At 31.7% G+C, this 27,369-nt stretch overlaps 1 protein-coding gene across 2 annotated transcripts; it reads right to left on the reverse strand.

Annotated features, from left to right (window-relative positions):
- Positions 1 to 1,043: 1,043 nt before the first annotated feature.
- Positions 1,044 to 27,030, reverse strand: LOC129223861 (MOB kinase activator-like 3). 2 transcript variants are annotated; one of them, XM_054858224.1, is made up of 7 exons: positions 26,821 to 27,030; positions 21,988 to 22,138; positions 20,802 to 20,895; positions 16,223 to 16,356; positions 14,027 to 14,142; positions 6,150 to 6,236; positions 1,044 to 2,165 (listed from the first exon to the last, which is right to left on the reverse strand). In XM_054858224.1, exons 1-7 carry the CDS (start codon positions 26,854 to 26,856, stop codon positions 2,121 to 2,123), a joined length of 663 nt encoding a protein of 220 aa, XP_054714199.1. In that variant the 5' UTR covers positions 26,857 to 27,030; the 3' UTR covers positions 1,044 to 2,120. The 2 variants fall into 2 exon arrangements, with proteins under 2 accessions (XP_054714199.1, XP_054714200.1); XM_054858225.1 differs by lacking the exon at positions 6,150 to 6,236.
- Positions 27,031 to 27,369: the final 339 nt, after the last annotated feature.

Below are 27,369 nucleotides of genomic sequence, written 5' to 3' on the forward strand. Positions count from 1 at the left end.
CCCCCTTTGAGATGAGAACTTCCTTGCTTTTTTTTGCAAAAATATTTCTTTTCTATCCAATGAATAAGTTATTAAAAATTTCAAATTTTACTATCTCTAATTTCTACTGAAATTGGTTTCCATGGGGAAAATGTTCTGCTAAACCATTGGGAAAATTTGTGAGCCCCCCCTTAAAATTTTGCATATGGGCGCCCATGATTATTCATGCTGACATTTTGCTGGGGCCAAAAAAAAAAAGTAAGACAGGGTATCGTTATAGACAGTATCGTGATGCAGGTTTCACTGTATATACTTTTTGTATCAACATCTCTTATATAACTAAAAACTGAGCGTATCTATGTATGTCCAAGCTTCTTCTCCCGAATGACAGTGAACTGACCATCGAACCAGGTATCGATGGATTCGTAATCTTCCCGTCTTCATGTTTGGCTATTTAACATAATCCTCCGATAATAATTGCCGAAGATATCGATTAAAAACTATTAATCATGACACTTAGATTGACATAAAATCCCTAATTTTCGAAGGCTTTCCTCCATTCAAACTATTATTCAGTGCTGCATCTCAACTTTCCGCAACAATGCTTTTATTAAAATGTATAGCGTGAAGAAAATCATTGAGATGAAAGATCTGTTGCTATTTTTTTTTTTGTCGAATATGCACAGGTAAAATTCTTGTTTTTGTTTTGAGACTTTTCCTGTAATCGGGGGGTTTTAAAATGTTTACTTTTTGGTTACTTTCCCGCAATCTGCCCGCAAAATTTGATTTTTTTTTCAAGCCTAATTGTTGAACACGCGTCACTAGACATAACTATTATTTTTGGGGTGCACCGTGCAAACCCAGGCGAAGCAGCTAGTATATGAATAAAATCTGCGTATGTTTCAACCAATAACCCTCTTATAACAATATGGACTTTGTGATGGCAGACATAAGTATCTTCCTCATTCCAAACCTTGAAGCTTATTTTTATGCATTATCAGAAGTATGCAATTTGAGGGAAATATACTACTTTCTAAAATGAAAAAAAATACAAAATGCAATAATGGTGTTTTATTTACATATAACTTAATAATTGGATTCACAATAAAATTTACAAATAAATTATTTGAATATTGATTGTCAAGTTAAACATAATTCTTTTAAAAAATAAAATTTCCAACAAAAATAAATTAACAAACATGTTCATAGAAGCTTGGAGAAATTGATATATTCTTAATAAAATGCTGAACATTGTAAAAATGTTAAGTGTGAACAAATTGATAAAATTTTTCTCCTGGAAAAATAACATATGTATTCAAAGTAGTAATTTAACTCCAAAACACAACACTTTACTTTGCTAAAATCTCATACATGAATAAGCTCAAAAAGTAAACGTCTTTCCAAGAACACTTGAACAATTCATGAAACAAAATTAAAATCATTCACTTAAAACTGTACACAAAAAACAAAGCATAATATATCAACAAAATAAGTTCAAAATTTTCAATGACTACTAATGTGCAATTCTAATTATTTGAATATATGTCTCGATTTAATATAAATTTTATGCATACAACTTATATATTTTTACTCTAAATTTCATACTTTTCTCCGTTACCTTAAATTGGAAATGTGTTTTTAATGCTCTGAAAACTCTACAAAGCTAACAAGCATTAAAAAACATGATGTAGTCTTACAATAAAGTGCAACAAAACATTATAATACACAAACGAAGTAGAATACATTGCATGTTTTTTCAATAACAATATATATATAATTAAACTCACATTCATATACTGTTTTACATACGTTAACTTGAATTATTAAATACGATTTTTTTTTGCATAGAATACAGTCCTTGAAAACTTATTTAAATATTTACGAATAATAAAATTTTACTGAATTCACTCGCATCTTTAAAGCTTTTGTTTCGCAAGAAAGTAATTTGATATTTTTTGCACTCAATTTTTCTTAATCTATCAAGTCTTCTGAAGGATATGAATGCGGAATTAGCACATTTAACCGGTTTAAAATTCACTTTCTTCTAAACTTCTCCAAAATCAAACCAAGAACCAGCACTTCTCACAATAAAACAATAAGTAATAATCTCGAATGTCAGATTACTTTCGCTAAACTTAGAACTATCTTCTCATTTGACTTTTGCACATCTTGCTCGTCATTTCTGCCTAGAAAATAAAGGAAGTTATTTTAATATTTCATAGGTATACATTTTAAAGCAATAATAGTGAAAGACATTTTTTATATAATTTTCAATATGTTTTTTTCTGGAATCTTCTTTTCTAACAATTTTTGACGAATTGAGTTTTCGGAAATATTCAAAAGAAAAACATTTTTCTTCATGTTTCTCATGTATATTTCTCAATATATTCTGGCACATTTAGAATATATATACAAACACATCTATTTCTAAAATCTGCTGTTAATACAAAGTCAACCCAATAATGGAACCGTACCGCTAGAGCGGCCAGAAAAACCTTCTAGAGGGGGTTTTTTGATCAAAAAATCTTCTAAAGGCGGTTTTTGGTTAAAAAAACTTCTCAAGGAGGTTTCTCGATCAAAACAGTCTTTTAAAGCTACTAAACCTAAAAGTTGGTTATTGCGGAAAATCTTTAATTATGAAAATTTAATTTATTTAACACTAGTAAAACCCGCACGGCTTTGCCTGTAATAGAAAAATTAAAAGATCTTTTGGTTTGCCTGTATATTTACAAATAATGTATGGTGAATTTGTCTCGCCAATTGGCTTGTACCCATGTTATGGTTCCACGTTATGATAATTTCGTATCTCACCAGTTGGCTTGTGCCCTTGTTACAGTTCCACGTTATGATAATTTTGTAATTTACTCGTCCATCTTATGAAATTTTTTTTCTTAAAATTGGAATAAAAAAAGAACCACATCGAGTTTTCGAAAAATCGGTTCGAGGTGCACACCCCTATGCTACAAACTAACTTAGTGCGAAATTTCATGAAAATCGGCGGAACGGTGTAGGTGCTATGCGCGTCACAGAGATCCTGACAGACAGAGGGACTGTCAGCTTTATTATTAGTAAAGAAGAAAGAAATTAGCCATGATATTCAGGGGGTGAAAGATTCTCCAAATATTATACTGTCCAACAGACAATAAAAAGCAAGGCTTTTCTCTGCCTTGCCTTTTGAAAAAAAAAATATATATCTAACAAGCAATAAAATGGCAGATTGGATCTGCACTTATTCTTGTATTCAGAAGGCAATATTTCTGAAGCATCTTTGTTTCCTTGATTTTCGCAAAACTATAAGGAGCAGGAGTGTATATATAAAAGTTTTTTGTTTTTTTTTGGGGAGGGGCCCAAGCTAAAGATTATGAGCTAATTCCAAATTTAAGTATCTTTGTAAGTTATTTGAACATGCTTGATGGGGAGGGGGCTTCTGTATCATTGTAATACAAAGCAACTGAAATATAGTGACTTAGCCATAGACCAGGGCAGAGGCGCTCAAAAACAGCAAAAAGTGAAATTAATTAAATACAGGATTCTGACACCATGAAAGGGTATTAAATCTTGTATAAATAAAGGGAAAAATTCGTGTTTAAGCGGATTCGTTGGGTAAGGGTGAAGGGGGTGGATTTTAGGGGTTGAAAAATGTTTTTTTTTTCATTTACGGCAAAGCTATTGGTTTTATCAAAAAAAGTTGAATGTAAAAAATGGAGATAATAAAAAACTTTTACATTTAAATTTATTTAAAAAAATTCGAACATCATGGAGAAAAATGAAAAAAAAAAAAAAAAAATTGGTTTTTGATATTTTTCTATTACAAAAATAGTTTGAATTGCATGAAAGTTGGTGAAAAGTTTTCTTTTAGGGTCTTAAATAAACAGGAATTTTTTTGAAAAAACATATTAATTTTTGGTTTTATTTTAATTTTTAATCAAAAAACAGACCTAATATCCAATCAAATTTTTCTACGTTAAAACCTTAGTTGATTCAACTTTAGTAGTGGTCTTTTTATTCGTTGAAAGGTCAACTTTCATGTGGTGAAAAAAAAATATTTCTGTTTAAAAATTATTCGGAAAATAGAAAAAACTAAAAAATGTCCTTTTTCGATTTTCATTTTTTCATAATTTTTTTATATTTCCTTTTCCAAATCACACAGTATGTCAATAAACAATACACAATTTATTTATAAACATTCTGCAAAGAATTAAGGATTACTAAAATATATATTTTGATGTGTCATTTTCAGTAAAAATTTGTTTATTCAAAAAATAAATTATTCATAATAATTGATAAATATACAAAAAATGAATATTATAAATGATTTTGAAAAAAAAATTAAGCATAAAACATTAAAAATTAATAAACATTGTCCAAATATTATCGTTCTATACATTACAAAACTAATATCACTGCTGCTAAATTTAAAAAAAATTATGAATTAATATTTATGCTTCTTCTTTTTGATGGATTATCTTTTTCATAAGTTTCATCTTCACCTTCAATATTATTGTCAGTTTGTTTGAGATCACCAGCTTCTTCATTTGCTTCCCCTTCATTTACTTCCTCTTGCTGTATATTGCTCACTGCTATATCTTCTATTAATTCTGATTCGAAATCCTCAAAAGACTAGATTATTGCAGTGCTCATGATCGTGACAATTTAAGCACAGATTTGTACATTTCAATCCGTGTTTCTTGCAGCCGCAATTACTTTGTCACAAAGGCCGTTGCAACTGCAAGAAAGTACGTTTAATACGACGATAGTTTGAAGTAAGTTATATTTCATTGCAAAAATAAAATTTAATTGTTCAACGTTACCTTATTATAATTAAACAAAAAACAATCCGCACTTGCACAAACTTTATTCAGTAATCTTCAACACAATATTTTAAACGCCACGTGGTTTCCAAAATAAAATGATGATACACACAAGACTTCTTTGTTTCAAAAGTCTAACGGTTTTGGCAGCTGCTCTGAAAAGAATTGACTCCGCCCCTGACCCCTGCCCCTTCAGTCCTTTGTAGAAGCTTGCTTTGAGAAATGTGCACCTATTATACCTTCCAGAAAACCAGATTCTGGAAATCTTCCATTGAGAAGAAAAATTTTGAGTTAATAATCTTCAACTAAAGAAAATAATGAAAAAATAAAAATCAGAAAAGGACATTTTTTAGCTTTTCCATTTTCCAAATAATTTTTCCACAGAAACATTTTTTTTTACCACCATATGAAAGTTGACCTTTCAACGAATAAAAAGACCACTACTAAAGTTGAATTAACTAAGGTTTTAACGTAGAAAAATTTGGTTGAATTTTAGGTCTTCTTTTTGAATAAAAATTAAAATAAAAAAATTCTGTTTAGTAATTCAAAAAAATTCTGTTTATTTAAGACCCTAAAAGCAAACTTTCCATCAAATTTCATGCAATTTGAACTATTTTTGTAATAGAAAAAATTCAAAAACCGAAAAATCGTTTTTTTTTTCCTCTGTGAAGTTCGCATTTTTAAAAATAAATTTAAATGTAAAAGATTTGTATTTTTTTAATTATCTACAACTTTTACATTTAACTTTTTTTTATAAAACCAGTAGTTTTGCCGTAAGTGAAAAAAAAACTTTTTTCAACCCCTAAAATCCATCCCCTTCAACCTTACCCAACGAATACGCTTAAGCACGAATTTCCCCCTTTATTTATACAAGAGTTAAGACCCTTTCACAGTGTCAGAATTATGTATTTAATTTTTCGGTGATTTTAAGTTATCTGCCCTGGTCTACCAAGGAGAGGGAGGCAGAAGATCGTCTCCCAACTTTTTCCTTTCTTTTTTCATTATTGAAGGTGTTCTTAAACTGCGTTTTTTTTTTTTTTTTTTGGACTTCAATTTCAAAACATTGCCTGTACTTGTTGCCTCAAGGGAGTTGGGACCACCCCTTCCTTGTATCCATCCTTGAAATTTGGTGTAAAGCAGTTGGTCATACCCTACTGTCTCCTCCAAAGCATCTTTTGCTCTTATGAGTTAAGAAAATCGCCATTAAACAGAAACGCTGTCATTCTTAAAAAGGAAATTTTCTACAGTGGAAGATCCAGTATGCAAAAAAAGATGAAATAATACAGCAGTTTAAAATCATGAATATTAGCATTTTATACAAAATATGTAGAAACAAAATAAATTTAAGTTTTTACTTACTAGAGGTTCTAATTCTTTTTGACTCACTAAATCAAACTCCGTCACAAAATAATAAAAATGTTTGTAACACATATTCACATGAGCTTCCTGTAAAAATTCAAAATTTGGAATATTAAAGAAAAGGTTTGGAAATTATTTTCATTAGTATTACAGTGGACGCTGGTTAATTGAATCAACTGCTTTAATGAATCAAACTGTCGAAAACAGAATAAAATCCAGCATTATTGAATCAGCCGCTTTTTGGAATCAAAACTGTTTAGAACAAACGCGATTCATATAAGCGGCGGCCACTGTATCAAAATTGATGGCGGATCCTGCCAATCATTTTGGTAGGGGCCATTTTAAGAAGTAAGCATTGAGTTATTTTAATGATTACCTTTCAAACAGTGCCGGATCATTGATTTTTCCAAAAAACACCAACTCTACCCATCTTTAAATTTGTATACCAAGTTTGAATTTTAAAACAACAACAGAAATAGGATGAATTGATGAAATTTAAGATAAAGTTAATGCTCCAAAAACCTTTATGCATAATTTATTGTTTGAAAAATATGTCAATTTTCAGCCTACTTTCCCAGTAAAAGTCAAAAAGAAGAAAAAAGCATGAAAGAAGGCTTAATGCATCTAAAAAATATTTCAAAAAACAAAAAAAAGTCAAATAAATAAAATAATTAAATAAATATCGAAAAATTAAAAATTGGAAAGTAGGGTATTGAGATGGGGAAATATGTCTGTCGGTCTGTCCCTTCCCCCCCCCCCCCTTAATAACTTTTGAATGAATAGTCCGATTCGAACAAACTTTTTTTTTTGTTCGAAAGATCTTGGCGAGGACACCTCATTCCCATATTTCACTTTTTGGTTAGAACTATTTTTTGTTCAATTTTGAACAGTTCAAAAAAACGAGTTTTCGGCGGATAAACTCGAAGTCATTTATGTTTCTACATAAAGATATGCGCAGATGATTTTTTTTTTTTTTGACAATGAAAATTATTTCTTTAAGTTGACATTTTATTGTTTTTATTTATTTTGGTAAGTGCATGAATTAATTTAAAAAATATTTTTAGCAACAGGGGAAAAAGAAACAATTTTTTTTATGTATTTATTTCAATAAGCTTATTAGTTTTAATTATTATTTTTTCGTTTTGAAAGCTGTTAAAGAATTTTTTTATTGGAAAAAAGTGCATTAGCTGCTTTTTTTAAAAGGTGCTGCTATTTTATTTGTTCGTTTTTTTTTTTAGATAAGAAGAATATTTTATTCCTAAAAATCAGCTTAAAATATTTAAAAAATATGTTTGAAACAATTTGCGATTTTAGCTATTTTTGAGAATACTGATCAGGTACTAGAAAGTAGTATGGGTATATGGCAAGGTAGGCTCGTATAGTTCAAGACGGAACTTCTTGTTACTTATCTTTCGTAGCATTTCTGGAGAAGTATCAGAGTAAAGAGCTCTCCTCCATAAAAGTTTCAAAATTAAGCTATAAAACTAAAGTTTAAGCTCTTTTTGGTCTCGTGAACAATATGTGTACTCAGTGGATAGTAGCTTTTATAGATAGTCCAAGTGTCTAAAGTTGGCATCAAGAAATGACGTAAACAACGAAGCAGTTTTAGAAATAAAATATTTTTGTTTCAAGAAGGGGAATGTTAATTCCTCTCCCAATTAAAACCTGAATTTTTGAACAAATTCCTACACTCACGAGGCTTTGGGTGATCAGATCCGCCCCTGATCAGAATAGTAATTTAATAGTGAAAATTTAAACTATGAATTTTCAGAAGCCATATATACAAGCTTGTTACATGCACAAATCAACTAATTAAATGTTTAAAAGGTATTATTTTAAGTTACCCATCAAGCTCTACCTCAATTCAACATTGTCTATTTTTAGAAACATGAACAAAGCTTAGACTTTGTTTTAGTGTTGTAAAAGCTGGAAAACTATTAAAAAATTAGCGTCATCTTCAGAAAAATATGAAATATAGTGGAACTCGAGAATGATAGATGAGAAAAATTTTGCAATTTCTTCTACAATAACCAACAGTTAAAACCAACTTACTTCTAAAGTGATAAAATCGATTGTTCTTTATAAATTACTAGGGGCTTGTTCTGAACTTGTTCAGGGTGAAAAATTCTCTCCTAAATATTATGCAGCTTTTTCTGTTTTAAAATATCATTGTATACAACATTTTATTTCGTTTTTATGAGGTTTTGAAAGAAATTGATTCATTTCATTTCCTAATCAAGAGAGACCAACCTTTATTTGCCTGTGAACAATATAATCTTCCCTTCAGTTTTGATAATGGTGATGGTATAAGAAATTTTCATTGGAAGTCGCAAGTACTTATATTGGAAATGGAAATGTGCAAGGACCATGGGATTTCGAGAAATATTCCTGACTAACCTGCTGCTGGTCCAGTAAGAATAATGCCGTAAATCATATTAGTCTATATTGATTTTACAGGGTCTAGTTCCAATGCATTCATAAGACAAATTCAAGATTCGCAACAAAATTATTGGAATACAGTCTTTAATTTTAATAGAATGAATATGGGGTCTTAAAAGTGTTCTAAAGATACAGAGATCATATAGAGTTCCTAAAAGGAGACGACTTTAAGCAGGCTTAAAAATATTATCTGAACGCGTTTATCGAGGGAACCACATCCACGACTTCTATATTCAAACAGTGGCTCTTCGAATATCCGTAATACATTATGGGGCAGACCTTTTGAAGACGCTTTCCAAATGGCTCATTTTTTACTTATGAAACAGGGAAGCATTTAAAGTAGTTTAAATGTGGAGTGATCAGTTTTTCAACTACTAAGTAAAACTGCTGCAATTAAGTTAAAAAAAAAAACTATACCCTCTTCCTCAGTCTGCCTGTTGATGTTGATTAAATTTATTAAACATTTTTCAATTCCATCAAATATGCCGACAAACATTAAGACATAATAATATTGCCTATGATGCCATAAACGTCAGGGCATCATAGGCAAGTCCCTGATTGGTTACTAATTTGGTTGCATGATTGGAAACGTACTCATTCAGTAGGTTGCAATCATGTATCAATCTAGCCCAGAACATATCTTATATATATAAAAATGAATGTTTGTCTGTATGTCATCCATGAACTCAAAAACTACCCGGCAGATTTGGCTGAAACTTTCACCGTTTGTTATTTTTGGTACTGGGAATGTTTATAGACCAGTTCGGAAAAAATCCGATCGATAGTTCCTTTTTTATTCCAATTTAAGTCACAATCCATTGGATAAATACGAATAAAATTATCGGCTGCAGAAATTAATTCGCGTGAAAGATCTCATTGATAAGAAGTTAGCTGTTGCCATTTTTCTTGAGTTTGAACAAATAAATTCTTTCTTTATTGTTTTATGGCTTTTCATGCAACGGGGAGATTTAAAACTTTTTCTATTTGATATTTTTAGCGATTGATTGATCTTGCAAACTGCGTGAGTACAAAATTTGAGTATAGTCACGGCTTCACTTGATACCTGGACCGATTATTATGAAAATTGCTATATATATGTATTTTTCCACGGAGAAGGTGCATAATATGCTCATTGAAGCCACTCGCCACCAGGGGGCACTGCAGAGTAGCAACTTCTGCCCCGTTCAACCGATTGTCATGAAAATCAGTATAATGATGTATTTTTTTGTTGGCGTAGCAACGCGCGTCGGGTACAGCTAGTAAACATATAAAAACAGCTCTCTCTTTATAATATTAGCATAGATTTTTCTGCGCTAGTTTGTGCCTTTCATACAAAGAAGAAATTTTTTGATTAGGTGCAGTGGTTCCGGAGATTACCAGGAACATATAAACATACAAAATAAACCCTCTCTCTTTAAACTATTAGTATAGATAAAAACTCTCAAGGATAGCCCAAAATGCATGCAAAATTAAATTTTTGAAACACTGATTAATATTGTCTATCTGCACTTCTTGAATTCAAAAGCTAATTTGTTCAAAGCAAATCGCAGTTATAATTCATTTGAATAATTTTGATACATTGACATTCGTCTTTTCTCAATGGTTCGCAATGTCCAAGGCTAATAGAATGCTATATACTAGTGATGTGCCGGATCGTTAAAAATGTAGATCCGCGGATACGGATCATTAGTGTCAAGATCCGCGGATACGGAAACGGATCTCAAAAAAAAAAAACCATTTTACCCAATTCAATTATTTAAGTGTAAAATTTATTACAGAAAATATTCCCGTCAGAATAATGGCAGTTTCTTCAAAAAAATGTCAACTGCGCAAAAATATAATCAAGACTATGATTTACTTTTTAAAGAAATCGCCGTTAAAATTGAGGGAGAGTTGGAAGGAATGGGCCAGCGCTGCATTAATGCTCAGCGCTGCTGAAATGCAGCACTGACCCATTCTATCGAACCTACTTTGACCGACGAAATAGAGCCGGGAACACCTTTACAAACAGTAAATAAAGAATTTAGTCTCACTTTTTTTGAAGGATGCCGAGAAAAACAAAAATGAAGAATAACAGAAACCCAGGGCCGGATTTAGGGGAGGGCAGGCGGGGCTACTGTCCCGGGGCCTCCACAACAAAAGGGCCCCCACAATAAATTTTTTACAAAATATCCTAACTTTCATGTGTCGAAAATATCAGATATATACATATATATCAAAATATTCGGATATATCAAAATATCGGATATTTTCGAAAATATGATGATCTTTTCGAACCCTGATTAGGGGCCTCCACACTTCCAAATCCGGCCCTGCAGAAACCCCAAATCAATAACAAAAACTAATATTAAGTTAAAAATTTAAAAAAAAAACATGTCCCAGAGAGCCGACCTCATATTAGGATGAATTTCACGGGTCAGATTACACATTTGTTAACAAATATGACTGACAGCAGGTAAAAATTTTAAATATCATTGAGCTTTTTCTCTTTATCATCCGACTATGAAATCGCTACCAATAACGCATATAAAGACTTAGAATTGCATTTAAAATTTACTTAACAAGATTATAGCTCCTACAGTATATAAGTTGGAAGTTTCAAATAAATATCAAACGCAGAAAACTTCGTTCGTTCAATTAGGGCCAACATTTTTAACGTACGGGTAAATTTTTACTACCATAAATATAAAAGTCAAGTCAGTTTTTAAGTAACATCTCCGGTAAGTAAACTTCTACAAAAACGAGGCCAAGCTAAGAACACTTTCGATCAAGTCACTTTTTGAACGAAAAATAAGCTATCAAAATCGGTTCATCTGTTTAGGAGCTACGATGCCACAAAAAGACACACTGATACACGCTTTTAAAACTTATTTCCCCTTCCTTTTTGCAACGGGGGGGGGGGGGGGAATACAGTTTGGCTTCTGAAATGATACCTTATAATTTGAATAGTTAATAAAACCTAATTTAAACGGAATTTAAGAGTCTTTTATTCAAATATTTAAAAATTTTTAGAATAGAAATGATCCGTTTAAGATCCGTCAAAAAAGTAACAGATACGGATCTTTATTTTCCCTCGGATATCCGGAACATCACTACTATATACTTATTGCTTTGCAACATCAAATACATGTAAAGGTTTTGGCGTTTCTATGCCGCCAATGAAGTTTTTTTTTTTCATTTGCTTCTATTCTTAAGCATTCAGTTCAAAGAGAACCTTCAACTGTTTTCTCATTGTAAGAGTGGGACAATCAGGGCTTGTGTTTACGTATATAAGAATAGATCAGTAGGAAACATATAGTGGTAGCAAAGATAAACTATTGGTTTAAAAATTAGTATAAATACATATGCATGATTTATAGCCTAGGTCACTCAGTAAGAATGCACCTTTCATATAGTGAAATAATTTTTCAAATAGCTGTAATGGTTCCAGAGATTACCTCGAACAAATAAACACACAAAAACCTGCCCTCTCTCTTCATAATAGTCTCTCTAGTCTGGATTGTTGTGTGTACTTTTTTTTATTTTACTTTTATTTCATTTTTATTCATTATTCAATACACCTTGATTATCTGAATTTCAGCTTAATTGGGAGAATTCTTTAGATTTTACATTATCTGTTTCTTTGCATAGCCCTTTTTATGACAGCAGCAAAAACTGTTCATACATTTCGTTAGTACTGCTAATTTCTGAAAAATCTGACTTGGTATATTCTCTGGTCTTATAAAAATAAGTAGACCATAGCTCTCTCACTAGAAGATGAGTGAGTGAGTGAGTAAAAAGTTTCAAAGAATTTTTAAAAAAAAAGAATATGAAGAGAGAGAAATATAAACTTTGTTGCAAGTAATACTTATAAATTGATCAAATTAGTTTTCAAACTATGAATACTAAGCCAAGAATGATAATGATCAAAACTCATAGAGATATCTTTTTAAATAATCTGATATTTAATAAATAACACACAATACTAAATCAAGAGTTTCATAATGCTATTGAATGATATTATATCGTTTGCTTTTAAGATTAGAAAAAATGTACATAGCGAAACATTGGTAGCATATTGCATACTCCTGTAATAAATCTATAAATCCCTAGATGGGCGGGAGACACTACGTACAATGAAACCTGTGTATAACAATACTGTCTATAACGATAACCTGTCTATAACAATATATATATATATTTTTTTTTTTTTTTGCCCCAGCAAAATGTCAGCATGAATAATCAAACTGTCTATAACGATAACCTGTCTACTACAATATTTATTTTAGGTCCCAACAGTATCGTCAGGGTTGGCAAGTTTCTGCCAAGGCGGTTAAAACCACGGGTAGAAACCAGTTAAAACCAGCATGGCAAAAACCGCTTTCTGCCATATTTGCGGCAGAAACTGGCAAAAACTCACAAAATGAAAAAAATTTAAATTATTGACATGCAATAGGAAGTGCATGGAAAAAATAATTATTAACCAAAGCACAATTTAATTATGATATTACTACAATTTAAAATCAAATGTTATATTGTTTGGACCCTGCAGTTGCTTCTTAGAAAAGGTGGTTTCTAAAATCAAAACAGTTTCTCAATCTAATATGTACAAATGAGAATCTTGAGAATATTCCTGCAACAGAAGAGCTAGCAGGCAATGCATGAAGGAACAAGCAATGTTCAGGAAATTTTTATCTATGTATATATTTTTTTAACTGGTACACCATGTAGTAACTGGGGTAGTGAGAGAAATTCAACTGGAAAAATAAGTTTTGAAAAATAGGGCCAATTTGTTTTGCAAAGCTGTGACGTTACGTACAAAATCTATGTTAATATTGGCAAGTAAAATTCTTGCACTTTCTTCTTGAAGCACGTGATAATTTCGATCATAAACAATTTAGATGACGCATATAAGGGAGCAAATTAAAATCAGAAATGCTTTTTAATTTTGTATGTCGCTCCTCTTTCTTGAGCACCTATATGATTTTTCGTCCTTTGTTAGATTAATCCAAACATTAGAGCATCTGCAATTGAAAAGTTCCCTTCTCGAACTAAATCAAGGGCATTAGCATGAGATTTTATTTTTTCAAATGATGAAATGAAGTTTAATTTTTTAGTTTACTTAAACGAATATCATTTAGCAATCACTTAAGTAATTAAAGGTGCTTTTAAGTTTTTGCCAGTTTCTGCCACTGGCACGGCAAAAACTAGTTTCTGCCGGCATAAAGCCAACCCTGATTGTTGCAGACAGGTTTTACTGTACTTGGTGAAATGGAAATATTATCCAAATGTCAACAACATACCAGCTCACATCAAAGTGATATTCATAAATACATTCAATGTGTTTTACAACAAAAAATGTTTATAAAAATTCAACTAAATTATTTTTTCATGAAATGAACCATTTTTCTACAGGTTAGTAATGAAGATGTTATGAACATGCTTGATTGTATACTCACAGCGCCTATGGACACTAAACGTTCAAAATGATGGATGTAAACGTGAACAAACACTCGAAAGAGTCGTGTCAAAATCTTTTTGCATGTTGGTAAAAATGATTTTGGAAAAGGAACATCTATAAAAAATAAAAGTTTATTACGCACGCACATTTCAAATCAGTCTAAAAATATAAAGATCAATCAGTTTAGGCAAAATTTTTCATTAAATTTAAAGCTGCAAATCATGTATCACTTTAGTAAACAGTATTTAGTTACAAAGAAATTAGTTTGGTATTTTTCTGTTCAAGATATATCATTTGACTTGATGATAACTTGTTTACTTTTTACCTTGGAGAAAATAGAAAAATAACATTTAGGACATCACCCTTTTTATAATTTTACATTTAAATAGAGTTTCAAATGTTTACTAATGACATGATATATTGGGATGTTGAATGAGTTCTCTCTTTTTTTTTTGTGTGGAATTGATGCTTTATTTAAAATTAAAAAAAACATTAAAAAGCATATCCCTTAAAGTAATGTCCATCGCTCCACTACTTTCCCCCATCTTTCTGGCAGCATTTGAATTCCACATCAGAAAAATGGCATGTCTCTTTAGGCTATCCAAGAGTCGAACCAAATTTTAGCATCTTCATAAGAACGGAAGTACTGCCCAACCAAGCTATGTGTCATTGACCGGAACAAGTGGTAGTCGGCAGGGCCAATGTCAAGTGAATTCAGCAGGTGGGGTAGCTCTTCGTACTTAAGTGTTGCCTAATAAGTTATTACTGGTATTGCAACAAGTAACTGAGCTTTATCATGCTGCAAAATGACCTTGTTGTGTCTCTGTTCATATAGCAGCCGTTTTTCCTTCCGGTCAATGTTGCTATTTCTTATTTTACTTGCTTATAATACTTGTATATAGATGCATCACTATCAGAAGCTGACGCATTCAGTTCCAATAACGACATCAGTAGGAAAACAGGGAGAATTTATTTTACCACCCAATGTTTTATTTGACAGAATATGTTGCATTTTATTAGCGCATTGAAATTGCTTTACTTATTTGGAAAACTGTTTTAATGGGGCTTTTCATGTTATTTAATAGTTTTTTTTATTTATTTTTACACTTTAGTTAAATTACTTTGTGAGTTACTTTTCATTTGAATGGAACTTTTAGTCTTGCTTTGCTTAAAAGTCAAAATAATAATCATAATAATAATAATAATTATTGTTACCAAATAAGTAGTTTCTACATAACTTTGTTAATGAACAGTTTGAAGACAACAATTTCCGCCTGAAAGTTCTGGCGAAGGGACTTGTATTTATTTGTACATGGGTCTATTTTGAAAAAAAAAAGACTTATTTACTGAAATTAAGAGTCAAGCCAAAAAAAAACAAAAACAAAAGGCTGTACCTAACCAGTGCCAAACACAAAGCTAAACAATGTTATGGAAATGCAATTTCGTGTTTTATAATATTCATAAATAATTTTTTTATAAAATTATTTTCATTTCCTTACCTCACCCTGTCTCAGGTTGATATAGAAAATAAAATGTTAAAAAATAAGATGTAATCAACTTTATACTACTACTAGTGATACCCGCACGGCTTTGCCCGCAGTAGAAAATTAAAAGGTCATTTGGTTCGCCTGTATATTTACAAATAATGGATGATGAATTTTCTCGCCAATTTGCTGTGTTCATTTGCTCGCCCACGTTATGGTAATTTGCTAATCCACGTTATGGCAATTTGTTCGTCCACGTCATAATAATTTCCTCAGTAAAATGTTCTTGAAATTGGAATAGAAAAAGAACAAAATCAAATTTTCGAAAAATCGCTTCTAGGTGCACATCCCCATGCTACAAACTGATTTTGTACCAAATTTTATGAAAATCGGAAAACTGTTTAGGCACTATGCTTGTCACAGAGATCCAGATATCCAGACAAACTTTGAGCTTTATTATTAGTAAAGATCAAACATTTTTGTGCAGAACCTAATATTCACATGTAAATTTGTTAATTACATAAGTAGAAAATAAATTAATTTAAAAAAGAAAACCTTTTTCTTTTAACCTTTTTAATTTGACTCTCATTTTCCAAATACCGACTCTGACTTCTCTTGAGATCAAGTCAGAATTAACTCAAACTTTAAAGTCTGGAGTGAACGCTTTGTACCTATTAGATTTACGATGCAAGAGCAATGAAGCCACATACCAATTTTGACGGGGAATATCTCTTCATTATTGATCTGCGATTCAGTCCAATCCATCAACAGTGAGACATACTTGGGAGCAGGGAGTGCCGTCGGTTTCTTGTACTCCACCCCGTCTGCCCATCGGTATTCGTACCTGAAAAATAAAAGATGAATTCTGTGAGCTCATTTGGAATGAAACTTTCTATTTAAAACTTAGAAAACCAATACCACATTCAATACTGATTCTGTATGTTTCAGATGTAATCAGAAATTAAAATATGGCTCAAAATTTTCTATGTTAACGTTTTTGGTTCTAGTCATCGATGTCAGTATCCTCGTTGCTTTTGTTCTCCCTTGTCACTCTTAAAAGCTCTTCTTCCAGTGAGTTCTGAACTGTGTGAGTTTAATAACTTTACTTCTGGAAAGAGTTCTGTAACCAATAGCATAAAATGTCTCCAGTGGCCCAAGCTCGATTATTAGCACGCCAAAATGCAATTTATTGTAATCTGAAATCTTGAAGAGTTTGGATTATGAAAGAAGGGAAAATTTTATCTGTTTGCATTGCCACATCCGCGTAAAATAAAATAAAGGTGTTAAATCTTAAACCGCGAACAACAGAAACTGGGTAAAAAAAAAACGCATAAAACAAGGGTCTACTGTATGGTTTTTTCAAAATATTCAATTGTTTGGATGTATACAGTAGAAGACTATCATAACGCACACTTTTTGGGACCAGAGCTTTTGGGTTATACAGGTTTTTATGTTATATAGATAATTTCACAAGTTTTGAACTAATATTCAGAATATATCTATATATAAGCATTTCAGAATGAGTTTTATCTGCAACTAGCTGCGTTGCCCGGTCTACTTTGAAAACAAAAATTGTGTCAAGTGTTGTATATTCAACAATCAGGCTTAAATAAAAGGAAAAAACCATCATGCAAAATTTCTCCTCCAAGCAACGACAGCAGATATTAAAATACTTTTAAGAAATTAAAATAAAATGAGAAAGATAGATTTAAAAAGCGTAACAATGGAAACACAAAATAAAATAAGTTTAAGAATTGAAAATGAGAAAGATGGAGAAAAACAATGGATTCAAAAAGCGTCACCGTGGAAACGCAAAATAAAATGGTTAAAAAGTTGAACAGAGAACAGATTAAACTTCATTTAATTTGCTTATAACTTTTTTTCTAATGGAGATTGAGGGTTAAACTTTCGACCATGGGTCGAGTTATATCTGGAGTAAAAAAAGCAGCTCTTTCCAATGGCGTCAAAAAGAAAACTGTGGGACAATTCCTTCACCTTTTATTGATAAATTTAATGAAGAAAGTAGTGCCTAAATTTCAGTTAAGCCTAAACAAATTCGAACTAAAAACAGAAATAACTCCCGCCATAATTAAGTTAGATCATTGAAACAAATTGCGTGGAATGCGGAAAATTCTGCTCTTTCCAACAATATATAATATTAATGTACGCAGGTACTTAGAAAACTCTGCAGAACTACATGGGGATCAAGACCTAAAACCCTAAAAAGTGCTTATTGCTCTATCATTAGACCAGAACTTGAATATGCTGCCCCAATCTAGTGTCCGGCATCCGCCACTTCCAAACTTAAATTAGATTCAATACAACACCGAGCATCAAAAATTATTATTAGCGCAGTCTCTTCCACTAATAACGAAAAAGCTGAACAGGAATGTGGTCTGCCTCCTCTGGAGTGTAGGCGCAATCTTACCACCATTAAGTTCACCAACAAACTACATTGCTACAATAAAGACCATATCTCCACCAGAGTGTTTAACGAATGGAAAGACAGAAAAAGGCTTAAAAGATCATCAACGCTCCAACTTGATGGAGACATCAGGAGCCAAATAAAGTTAGAGCATTCCACCTTGAACTTTTTGCAAGAGCCTCTATTTCCCAGAAAGCCGCCAAAGGAAACAAATATTAATTTGAACCTCCTACAGCCATGCTCGAAAAAAAGAAGACCCACAAATACTCAGACAAAAAGGCCTTGAGACGATTGAAAAGTTCTCCCAGGGTAACTTTGTGACTGTCTATACGGACGGCTCATCTGACATATCCCTCAACAAAGGAGGTGCTGGCATTCTCTTCCTCCTTCCAAATAGAGATAAATATACACATAAAATCAACTCAGGCATAATTGCTTCTAACTTCACCAGCGAACTTCTTGCGATTAAAGAGGCACTCACTTTTTACATGACCAATCAAGAGATCTCAGTCCCAACTGATGGATTGGCAATCTTCTCTGACTCAAAAGCGGCCTTAGAAGCAATCAAAAACGGAGCAACCAACATCACCTCTGCCATAAATGCCATACTCGAAGACTTGCACGGCAATGGGAAATCCTGCATGCTGCAATGGATACCGGCACACGTGAATATTGAAGGGAATGAGTGTGCGGATTCCCTAGCAAAAGAAGGCAGAAACATTGGCAAACCTTGTACCACCATCACGCTAGCAGACGCAAAACATAGACTTCTGCCTTTAAGAAGCCCCTCATCACCGACTTTGATTGCCCCAGAATCCTAACATCTACAATTGCAAGATTAAGAACAAACCACTATAAAGGGATGAAAATTCTTCCCGACAAAACGAGAACTTATATTCCCTGCAAGAACTGCACCGATGCCCAACTGACTCCGGATCACATTCTTGAGTGCCCGGCCCTTATCCCACATGTTCTGCAGCTGGGTATGGTGCCACTGGCTTCAGAACTTCGAGAGGTCCTCTACAGCACAGATGCGTTGCAGCTAGCGGACGCGGTCTTGAAGACACACGGAGCCATTTAATTGTCCATGGACACGACAAAAAAAAAATGTGCGCAGGTAATTTTTTACCCCCATATTCAGGAATTTATGTGAAAATTGGGCCTAAATTGGAATAAAAAAAGAACTATTCATCAAATTGTTTTTGAACTGGTCTGCAAACCTTTTCAGGACTTAAAGGAAAAAACTGAAAATTTCAGTGAAATCGGCCATGTAGTTCTTGAGTTTTGCGAGTTCAAACACACAGACGCTTTTCGGAGACTTCATTTTATACTATGTAGAGATAAGTATTAAAGCACTAATATTACAATTCATTATTCACAAAAAAATTTGTTTTACAATCAAAAGAAAGTGAATTATCCTGCACTTCAGCTAGCTTCATGGTTTGCATAATGGCTGCATTTTCAAGAGTCATCTAGTATTTTCTGTTTACTCTAAGTACTAATTTTCATTTAAAAGCTTTAAATTCACATGGAAAGATGAAAAACTGTTTCAAAATTTAATTCGCCTAATAATTTTTATGTTTGCAAAGCAAAACAGAAGGAATTTCTAAACTTCAAAACCTATTGTTTACTTCTGAAAAGTTATGCAGTTTGTCGTTATAAAGGTATTCTACGGTATCAGATATTTTCAATCAACACAAGCCTAATTTTTTAAATAGTAACTGCATGCTCAAATCAGATAGCTGTTTATTTTTCTATCATATTATAATACATAAATTTTCTTTTTTTATTAACATATACATTATGTGCATTGATTTCATTAAAACATTTATATTTTAAATGGTACTTATATATGAATGCGTTTACAATCATTTGCAAAAGTCAATTGTTTAGTGATGACGTAAAATGAAAATATGAAAGGTTAGTTAAACTTGTATTGAAAGGTTCTTTACTGATTAGTGTAGTATATGCTTCAGATATAATATCTTAATTCATTTTTCTTACAATTTACACACCATAATATGCTAATATAGACTTTATTTCTAAAAAATTATAAAAGTTATTTCCTGTTTTTCTTTTTCAAATTACACAGATGTAAAACAAAACAGTAAATAAACAAATCTAAATAACAAACATTACCATATCAAATGTGCAGTTTTCAGTTTTACTCAATTACAGTTTTTTGTAATTCCGAAAATTTTTTTGAAAATATCAATGTCACGATATTTACAAAATAAATATCAGATATATATCATGATATATAACACGATATATATCTGCAAACCTGGTTGATAAGCCCTTAATTATAACCTATTAAATATTGTTATTACCTTGGCACTTTCTTAGGAAATAACTGTCTTTAATGTAAAATTGAAATATTCAGCTAAATTATATTGGGTAATTGAAAAGTTCTGTTAAGTTATGATTGAAAAATTCTGTTAAATTAATGAACTAACTTATTGTAAGTTCTGCATATTTTTTAAAAATTTAACTAGATTTTTTTTTCCTATGAGAAAATGTGGGCAACTTGATATCCTTGCACTTCATTTTGAAACAAAATTTTAACCCTTTGACAGTGGTAAGATTCATGAAATTTTTCATATTTTTTTTTTTTTTTTTTGAGTAACTTGCCACATAAATCAAGTGCCCTACTTTCTATCAATGCCTAGCAACAGCCCTGCACCTTGAACCGTTTGACAACGAATATTTAGCATCAGAGAAATAAGTCTAAAATGCTTTTGAAACATGCTCGGTAGGGTTTAATAAGACGTTCAAAACCATCAGAGAGTTAAAAGAAAACTGCACATGAACTTGATGTTCGCTTTGGTTCAGAATTTAAAAGTGACATAGAAAATCAAACTTACTTTGGACCACCTGACATGGTAGGACATGTCTCCTCAGAGCAATAATCTGTGACAGTGCCATAGATGAGATTTATCCGATTGAAAAAATCCACCACTGCAGAAAAGCAAAAAAAAAAAAAAGATATTTTTCATTATTTATATCAAATATTTCATTTTATATTTCTATCAATTTTAGTGAAGTTAATTTAGCATAAGCTCTGTTTTACTCATTTTTCTTGTTAGCTACTTTTACACAGTTATATGATTCAGAAATAAATAATATGCATTAGTCGGTGGACATTTTTCCTGAGCAATGTTCAATTTGTAATTCATATTAAAAAAGCAATTAGGCACTTTTAATATGAATTACAATTGTTACATTACTGATAATTTTATGAATATAAAATAGGAGTAGAAAAGGAATATTATAATACTTTGTTATATAATGATGTATTAATACATCATAAAAATATAGTACATAACTTTTTGATTATTTTTAATAATAAATGAACAATATTACAATGATTAATATACTTTTTATTTTGAAAATACCATAGTTGAAAAAAAAAAAATATTGAAAATTTCAAAATATCATGATATTTTCAAAATAAATATCGGATATATATTGTGATATATATCATGATATACATCGACTGATACATATCGGCGAACTCTGATGTTATATATTAATAAAAAGATTGTTGTTTTATAACATTGATGTTTTTTGGTTGATATATCAATGCCATTGATGTCGCACCTCTCCTAATTACTTGTCTTAAAATGAAAATAAAAAATATTCATGATACTAAAACAATGAGACTAATCCAATATAGTGGCAGATCCACAGGGAAGGGGGCAAGGCCCCCCTAAAAGGTTTGTAAATATTGAAAAAATTCTAGGAAAAACCACCAAACTTTTTTTTTCAATTTCTTATTTTTCGTACTTGAAACACTGTTAACTTTCCTTCAAACTCTTCAAATCATACAAAAAAAAAAAAAAAAAATCATGCTTCAGTTCTTAAATTTTTTTTAAACTTAATGTTTTTTCTTAAGTTCCCTCCCCCCCAGAATGCATTAATATTATTCTCCCCTCCCAAAAGGATTGCCTGGCTCGACCACTGAGCCAATATGACTCATAACATTTAAAAACATATAACAATTATAATATTCTGTTTTACTAAAAGATACTTATAGTCAACACTGCTCACCATGAACAGCTAGCCAATCATTGACAGATTCTCCGGGCGGAACTTTGACGGCCTCTCTCAGATTAAGGCCGGAATTCAGAGATGCCTGAGCCTGCTTGTGGAGCGAGTACCTCAGTGTCCCAGGCTCAAACTTCTTCTTCGGCCGAAAGGTCTGAAAGAACAAAGAACGCCTCTGCTTTAATTACAGTCAAACAACCACTTAAGGTCACCAGTAGGAGTTATATAAAATGACCTCATTGAACGGGTGATCATATATCAAATAAAAAGGAAAAATCAAACTTGAAATAAAAGGATTGTAATAGTTAATTTTAATAACTACCTCTCTTAATAACCATTAGTTATGGCCAGGGTTGTTTGGTTTAAACCACGGTTTAAACCAAGTGTTTTTTTTTTTTTTTTTAAACAATGTGGGTTTTTTTTTTTTTCAAAAATAGTTATTTTGAAAAATTTCATTGTTTTCCCCCCAAATGTTTTCATAAATTTTACATGTTATTGCAAAAAGCAAAATCTAATTAATGCAAAGTAACTAGCAAAGCTTTATAGATAAATTACAGATTTAATAAATTTAGGAACTTATATTTTTAAGGTAATGAAAATGACGAGGTTTGCTATAAATAGTTTAATTTGCATGATTACTTAAGATTTTTTGAGATAGATTATGTACCATTAAAGCAATGCATAATGTAAAAATATCTTAACACTAGAATATTTGAATGACAAGAGAAAAAAAAATAACTAAAGAAGTACAAGAATTTAGTAAGCATAGAATTGCGCTTATACATGCACACTTATTGCATCCCCAATAGACAATGCAGTCAGTACTAGAAAGGAAAATGTATAAAATTATGAAAACAGAAAACATTCATGTAACTCTGTGCTGTTATAGAAAACAAATTTAATGCCAAATTTTTACCCTTTCAAAAAGAACTTTTTTGATCCCAATATAATAAAAGAAGTGCCGTGCATGAATGGTTGAGGCTTTTAATTAAAATGATTTTTTTTTCTTTGACAAAAAAAAAATGTACTCCTAAATGGATTAATCCTGAGGAATACTGACTACAATGGAAAACGTAATGATTTTTTAAAAACCTACTTGTCCTCTTTCTATAATTGTTGTCACTCACACATTAGGTATATAAACTACATGATTTGTACTCTTTTTTAAATCTTTAAACAAAATATTTTGATTTTTAAAGTTGTATAATGTACAGACTTATGATTCATTTATAGATACTGCAAAATAATTTCTATGTTTAAGAATGCGTGATTTTAATTTTACTTTAATTTTTTTACTTATAGTAGATAGCTATGATTATGAGGAAATTAATTTGCAAGAATTTATTGATGGTTATTTGTAATTAATAATTTCTGAACTATCACAGTAAATTATTTCTTTGATTATTTATATCAACACCCATTTTTGCATTGTATTTTTTTTATAATAGTTAAAAGATTTTCAAACAATATTCTCCTCTAGAAATTTCTAAGTATGAGGAAATAAAATTACAAGATTTTACTCTTAATTGTTTAATTAATTACAAAGTTAGGTACAAATATGAATATTAAACATTCCTTAACACTCAATGCATAAAATCTTCATGATTTTCCCAAAATAAAATTGTTTTTCTTACAAATAGTAATAAAAACCAAATAAACCTGGTTTAAACCAAAAAACTGTTTTTTTTGGGGGGGGGGGGGTTGAAAAAACCGTTTATACCAACTCTGGTTATGGCCACTACGTAAGGTGATCTTATATTCAGGCTTCACCAGGGCCGAATTTAGGGGAGGGCAGGCGGGGCTACTGCCCCGGGGCCTCCACAACAAAGGGTTTTTTTTACCCAATACATTTTTTTACCCAATTTTTACCCAAATTTACCCAATATTTTACACGATAAAATTTTTACAAAGTATCCTAACTTTTACGGGTCTAAAAAATATCGGATATATACGTATATATATATATATATATATATCAAAATATTCGGATAAAAATCAAAGTATCGGATATTTTCGAAAATATGATCTTTTCGAACCCTGATTAGGGGCCCTCCACTCCTTCCTTGCCCCGGGGCCTCCACACTTCCAAATCTGGCCCTGGGTTTCACACTTGACAGCAAGAGTGTAGAATATATCTTTAGGGAAATCTTCACACTGACGAACAAAAACAAAAAAAGTTTTTAAAGTTACTTATTTTTATCATCAAAAAATTTAATGAGTAGTTCAATTTTCAACAATACGTTTTACTAAACACTTCTCAACACCACAGAGTTTTTTTTTGGAAATGTTGAATTGATTTACTTTTTTTACATTAATTTTTTAACGGAACCTAGTAAAGTGGACCAACATGCCCCACGGGTGGGGTACGTTGGACCACATAGCTGAAACAACATTTGTTATAATTTTAGTGATATATACCACGAGTGCAGAGTATGTCTGATCCGGCGATCTAGGATCGGGGGGGGGGGGGGGATTTGAACCATCTGGGGAAATTTTGCAGATTCGATTTAAAAATTTAAAAAATCCAATTTTTTTTCTGCAAGTGTCTTTTAAATGAATTTTTTTTTTTTTTTTTTTTGCATCACCACTCTTTATATTTTCATCAACTATTTTTGGATAATAATTTACATTTAATAACAAATATTAAATATGAGATTTAAATTAAAACTTACATGTATTTACTTAATTTACTTTTTAAATACTGAGTTCTACAAACTACTAGTTCATTCTATTAGTTTTAAAGATGCGATTTTTCCCCTCCTCCCAAAAAAAAAACTATCTATAATAATAGGAATGAATTTTTAACATAAAGCATATTGTAAAATTTCGGGGAAATTTTCATATAGATTGGGGGAAATGTTGGTGTTAAAAGCATGTTCTGCACCCCTGATATATACTATCAAACGTAGTAACTACCTTATTCTCTTTTGTGTGCAGTGAAAAATATAAAGTTTCAAGATCAATATAATATATTAAATTGATTTTAATCGATAAATCATCTGTTATTGAAAACAGTAATAAGCATTCAACATTTTTGTACAATTATTTTTAAAAATCAAATATTAAATATTCATGAGACAATATTGAAGTTAACTAAAGATGTGTTAAATGATATCTGGTAGTGTAAAAGTGCTACCTCCAGAGCTTTGGAATACATTGGTACACTTTAGAACATATGATACAGTTTGGAGAAATCTTGAATTGGTTTAGAAATTTGGAGAAATATTAGGTTTGGGGAAAAAATCTGCACCTTAAACTTGACTTCTTTTAAACTAACTGTTTTAAAGATGTCAAACAAATAAGCTGTTGAATGCTTGAGTAGCAGGTTTCTTTTTCATTAAATATACATTTTAAGTTTTATCATCGTATTGAAACTCCTTTTTGTTTAGAAAGGGTATTCAGCTGCATTGCATAAGATAAAATAGTCAATCACAATTTTATGAGGATCACCAATGTCATCAACATCACAAACTAAAATAATTTTACATTGTATAACATTTCTACTTCAAGCATAAATTGAAAAATTTAAATAGCACTGGTTCATAAATCCAAATGATAATCATATCTTTCCTTTAGAAATATATGTTGAATGTCACCCAGAGTAACTCCATAACACAGCACGACTCTCCATAACACTTTTTAATGACCTCTTATGCAAAAGAAAATTACAATTTCTCTTTATATATTCCCAGGGCTTTATTTCTACCCAAAGAAGCATAGGAGACGTAATCCTCATTGCATCCTATGTGTTATGTATTCCCTCATTAAATTTGCGTATTCTGTAATTTATAGGCGACTTGTGCACCAAAAAAGTGGGGGTCAGAAGAAGGGTTGGGGGCATGGCCCCAGAAACGGATGTTTTTCTTCTTTTTTATAAAATTGAGCTGTGTTAATGGCTTTTAATATAAATGATTTAATAACTTACAAAAATGGAATATGGCATCAAAAATCGGGATGAATGGCCACAGCTTCCTGACTTTCCCCTTCCATTTTAAAGTTCATTCTTACGAAATAAGATAGAAAAGTTGGAATATTTAGTTCTTACTTTCGCCAAATCAATCAATCCACCCTATAAAAAACTTTTTTAATTGATCAATAATTTTTAACTCTGAAAATTAAAAGCGCAAGGTCCCTTTACTTCTGGATGTGAGGGGGCAATTCGCCCCCCCCCCCATAGGAGTCACCAATGCTGTAACTTGTCTCAACTTGTAAGTTAAAGTTTGCTAAAACTTATTTTTAATTTCAAATACTGGGTGAAGCATCATCTCCAATGTTTAAATTTCATACAAAGTGTCAAAATATTTTGCTTACATGGATAGTCTTTAAAAAAGAATCACACAATTTAATTAAAAATCACTCAACAGAATTTCTGCTGATGACTTTTTGAGTCGATGCATTGAAATATAGCGGTTGTTATTTTCAGACCATTTTTGTAGCAATAGAAAGTACAATATTATGAACTGTTTGATGACATTTAAAGTAAATTACTATTTCTATAAAGTCTGAAGACCTGCGCCACACAAGAGCAAAGAAACGAATCATGCATTCAAGTTGTTCAATCAATATCCGTTTGTTTCCCCTTTTCAAATGGAAAGATGGCAGTCAAGCGACAATTTGAAAGAAGTGTTTTTTGACAACACGATCGTCCTTTTTCGTTTTCCGAAAACAACGGCATGTTTACAAACAGAACGAAGAAAAGAGAGGGTCACTCATAATCCTATTTGTACACTATAATGTCAAATTAGCTGTCATTCCGATTTCGTTGTGGGTGGGGGTCGGAAGCCGGTGCAAACCACCGACATGTGAATAGAATAGGATGGAAAATAACATACGCACCTTTCTCTTGTGAAAAAACTCCATGAAATTCGCCATCCGTCGGCAGTGTTCTTTCCTCCAAGAGGAATTTCCTGCTCATGTTATCATGCGGAAACCTTTCTCATCCTGCACAACTTCCGTCAAGGTTGCTCGGCCGCCAATGGGCTGGGTGCCCGACGTCTAATAAAAAGTCATCAGCCTTTTCCACCGCACGCCATCCACATTCACACATCCCGAAGATGAGCGTGCGTGGGAGTGTGTGTAGCAGGGTTGCCGGATTGTCAGTGTCACCCAAAAGCCCGTTTCCAATATGGCGATCGTAGCTCGAGAAGATCGCTGAAACTTAAAGCAACGATGCCAACTTGGCGTTCATGTAGTGCGCTTTTCGTTTTGCTTGAGTATACCATTGTTTTGAAGAATCCATAGACTAATAATAGTACAGTAAAAATAGGGGGTCGGACCCAAACATCCAAAAAAAAAGCTAAACATGGTGCAAATTGTTTATTACCCTCTAAAAAGTCCCACCCCATTGTGCGTCGGGTTTCGGAATGGGGGGCATTTAAAAATTGC

The sequence above is a fragment of the Uloborus diversus genome, chromosome 6 (genome assembly GCF_026930045.1).
Source record: "Uloborus diversus isolate 005 chromosome 6, Udiv.v.3.1, whole genome shotgun sequence".
NCBI lineage: Eukaryota > Metazoa > Arthropoda > Arachnida > Araneae > Uloboridae > Uloborus > Uloborus diversus.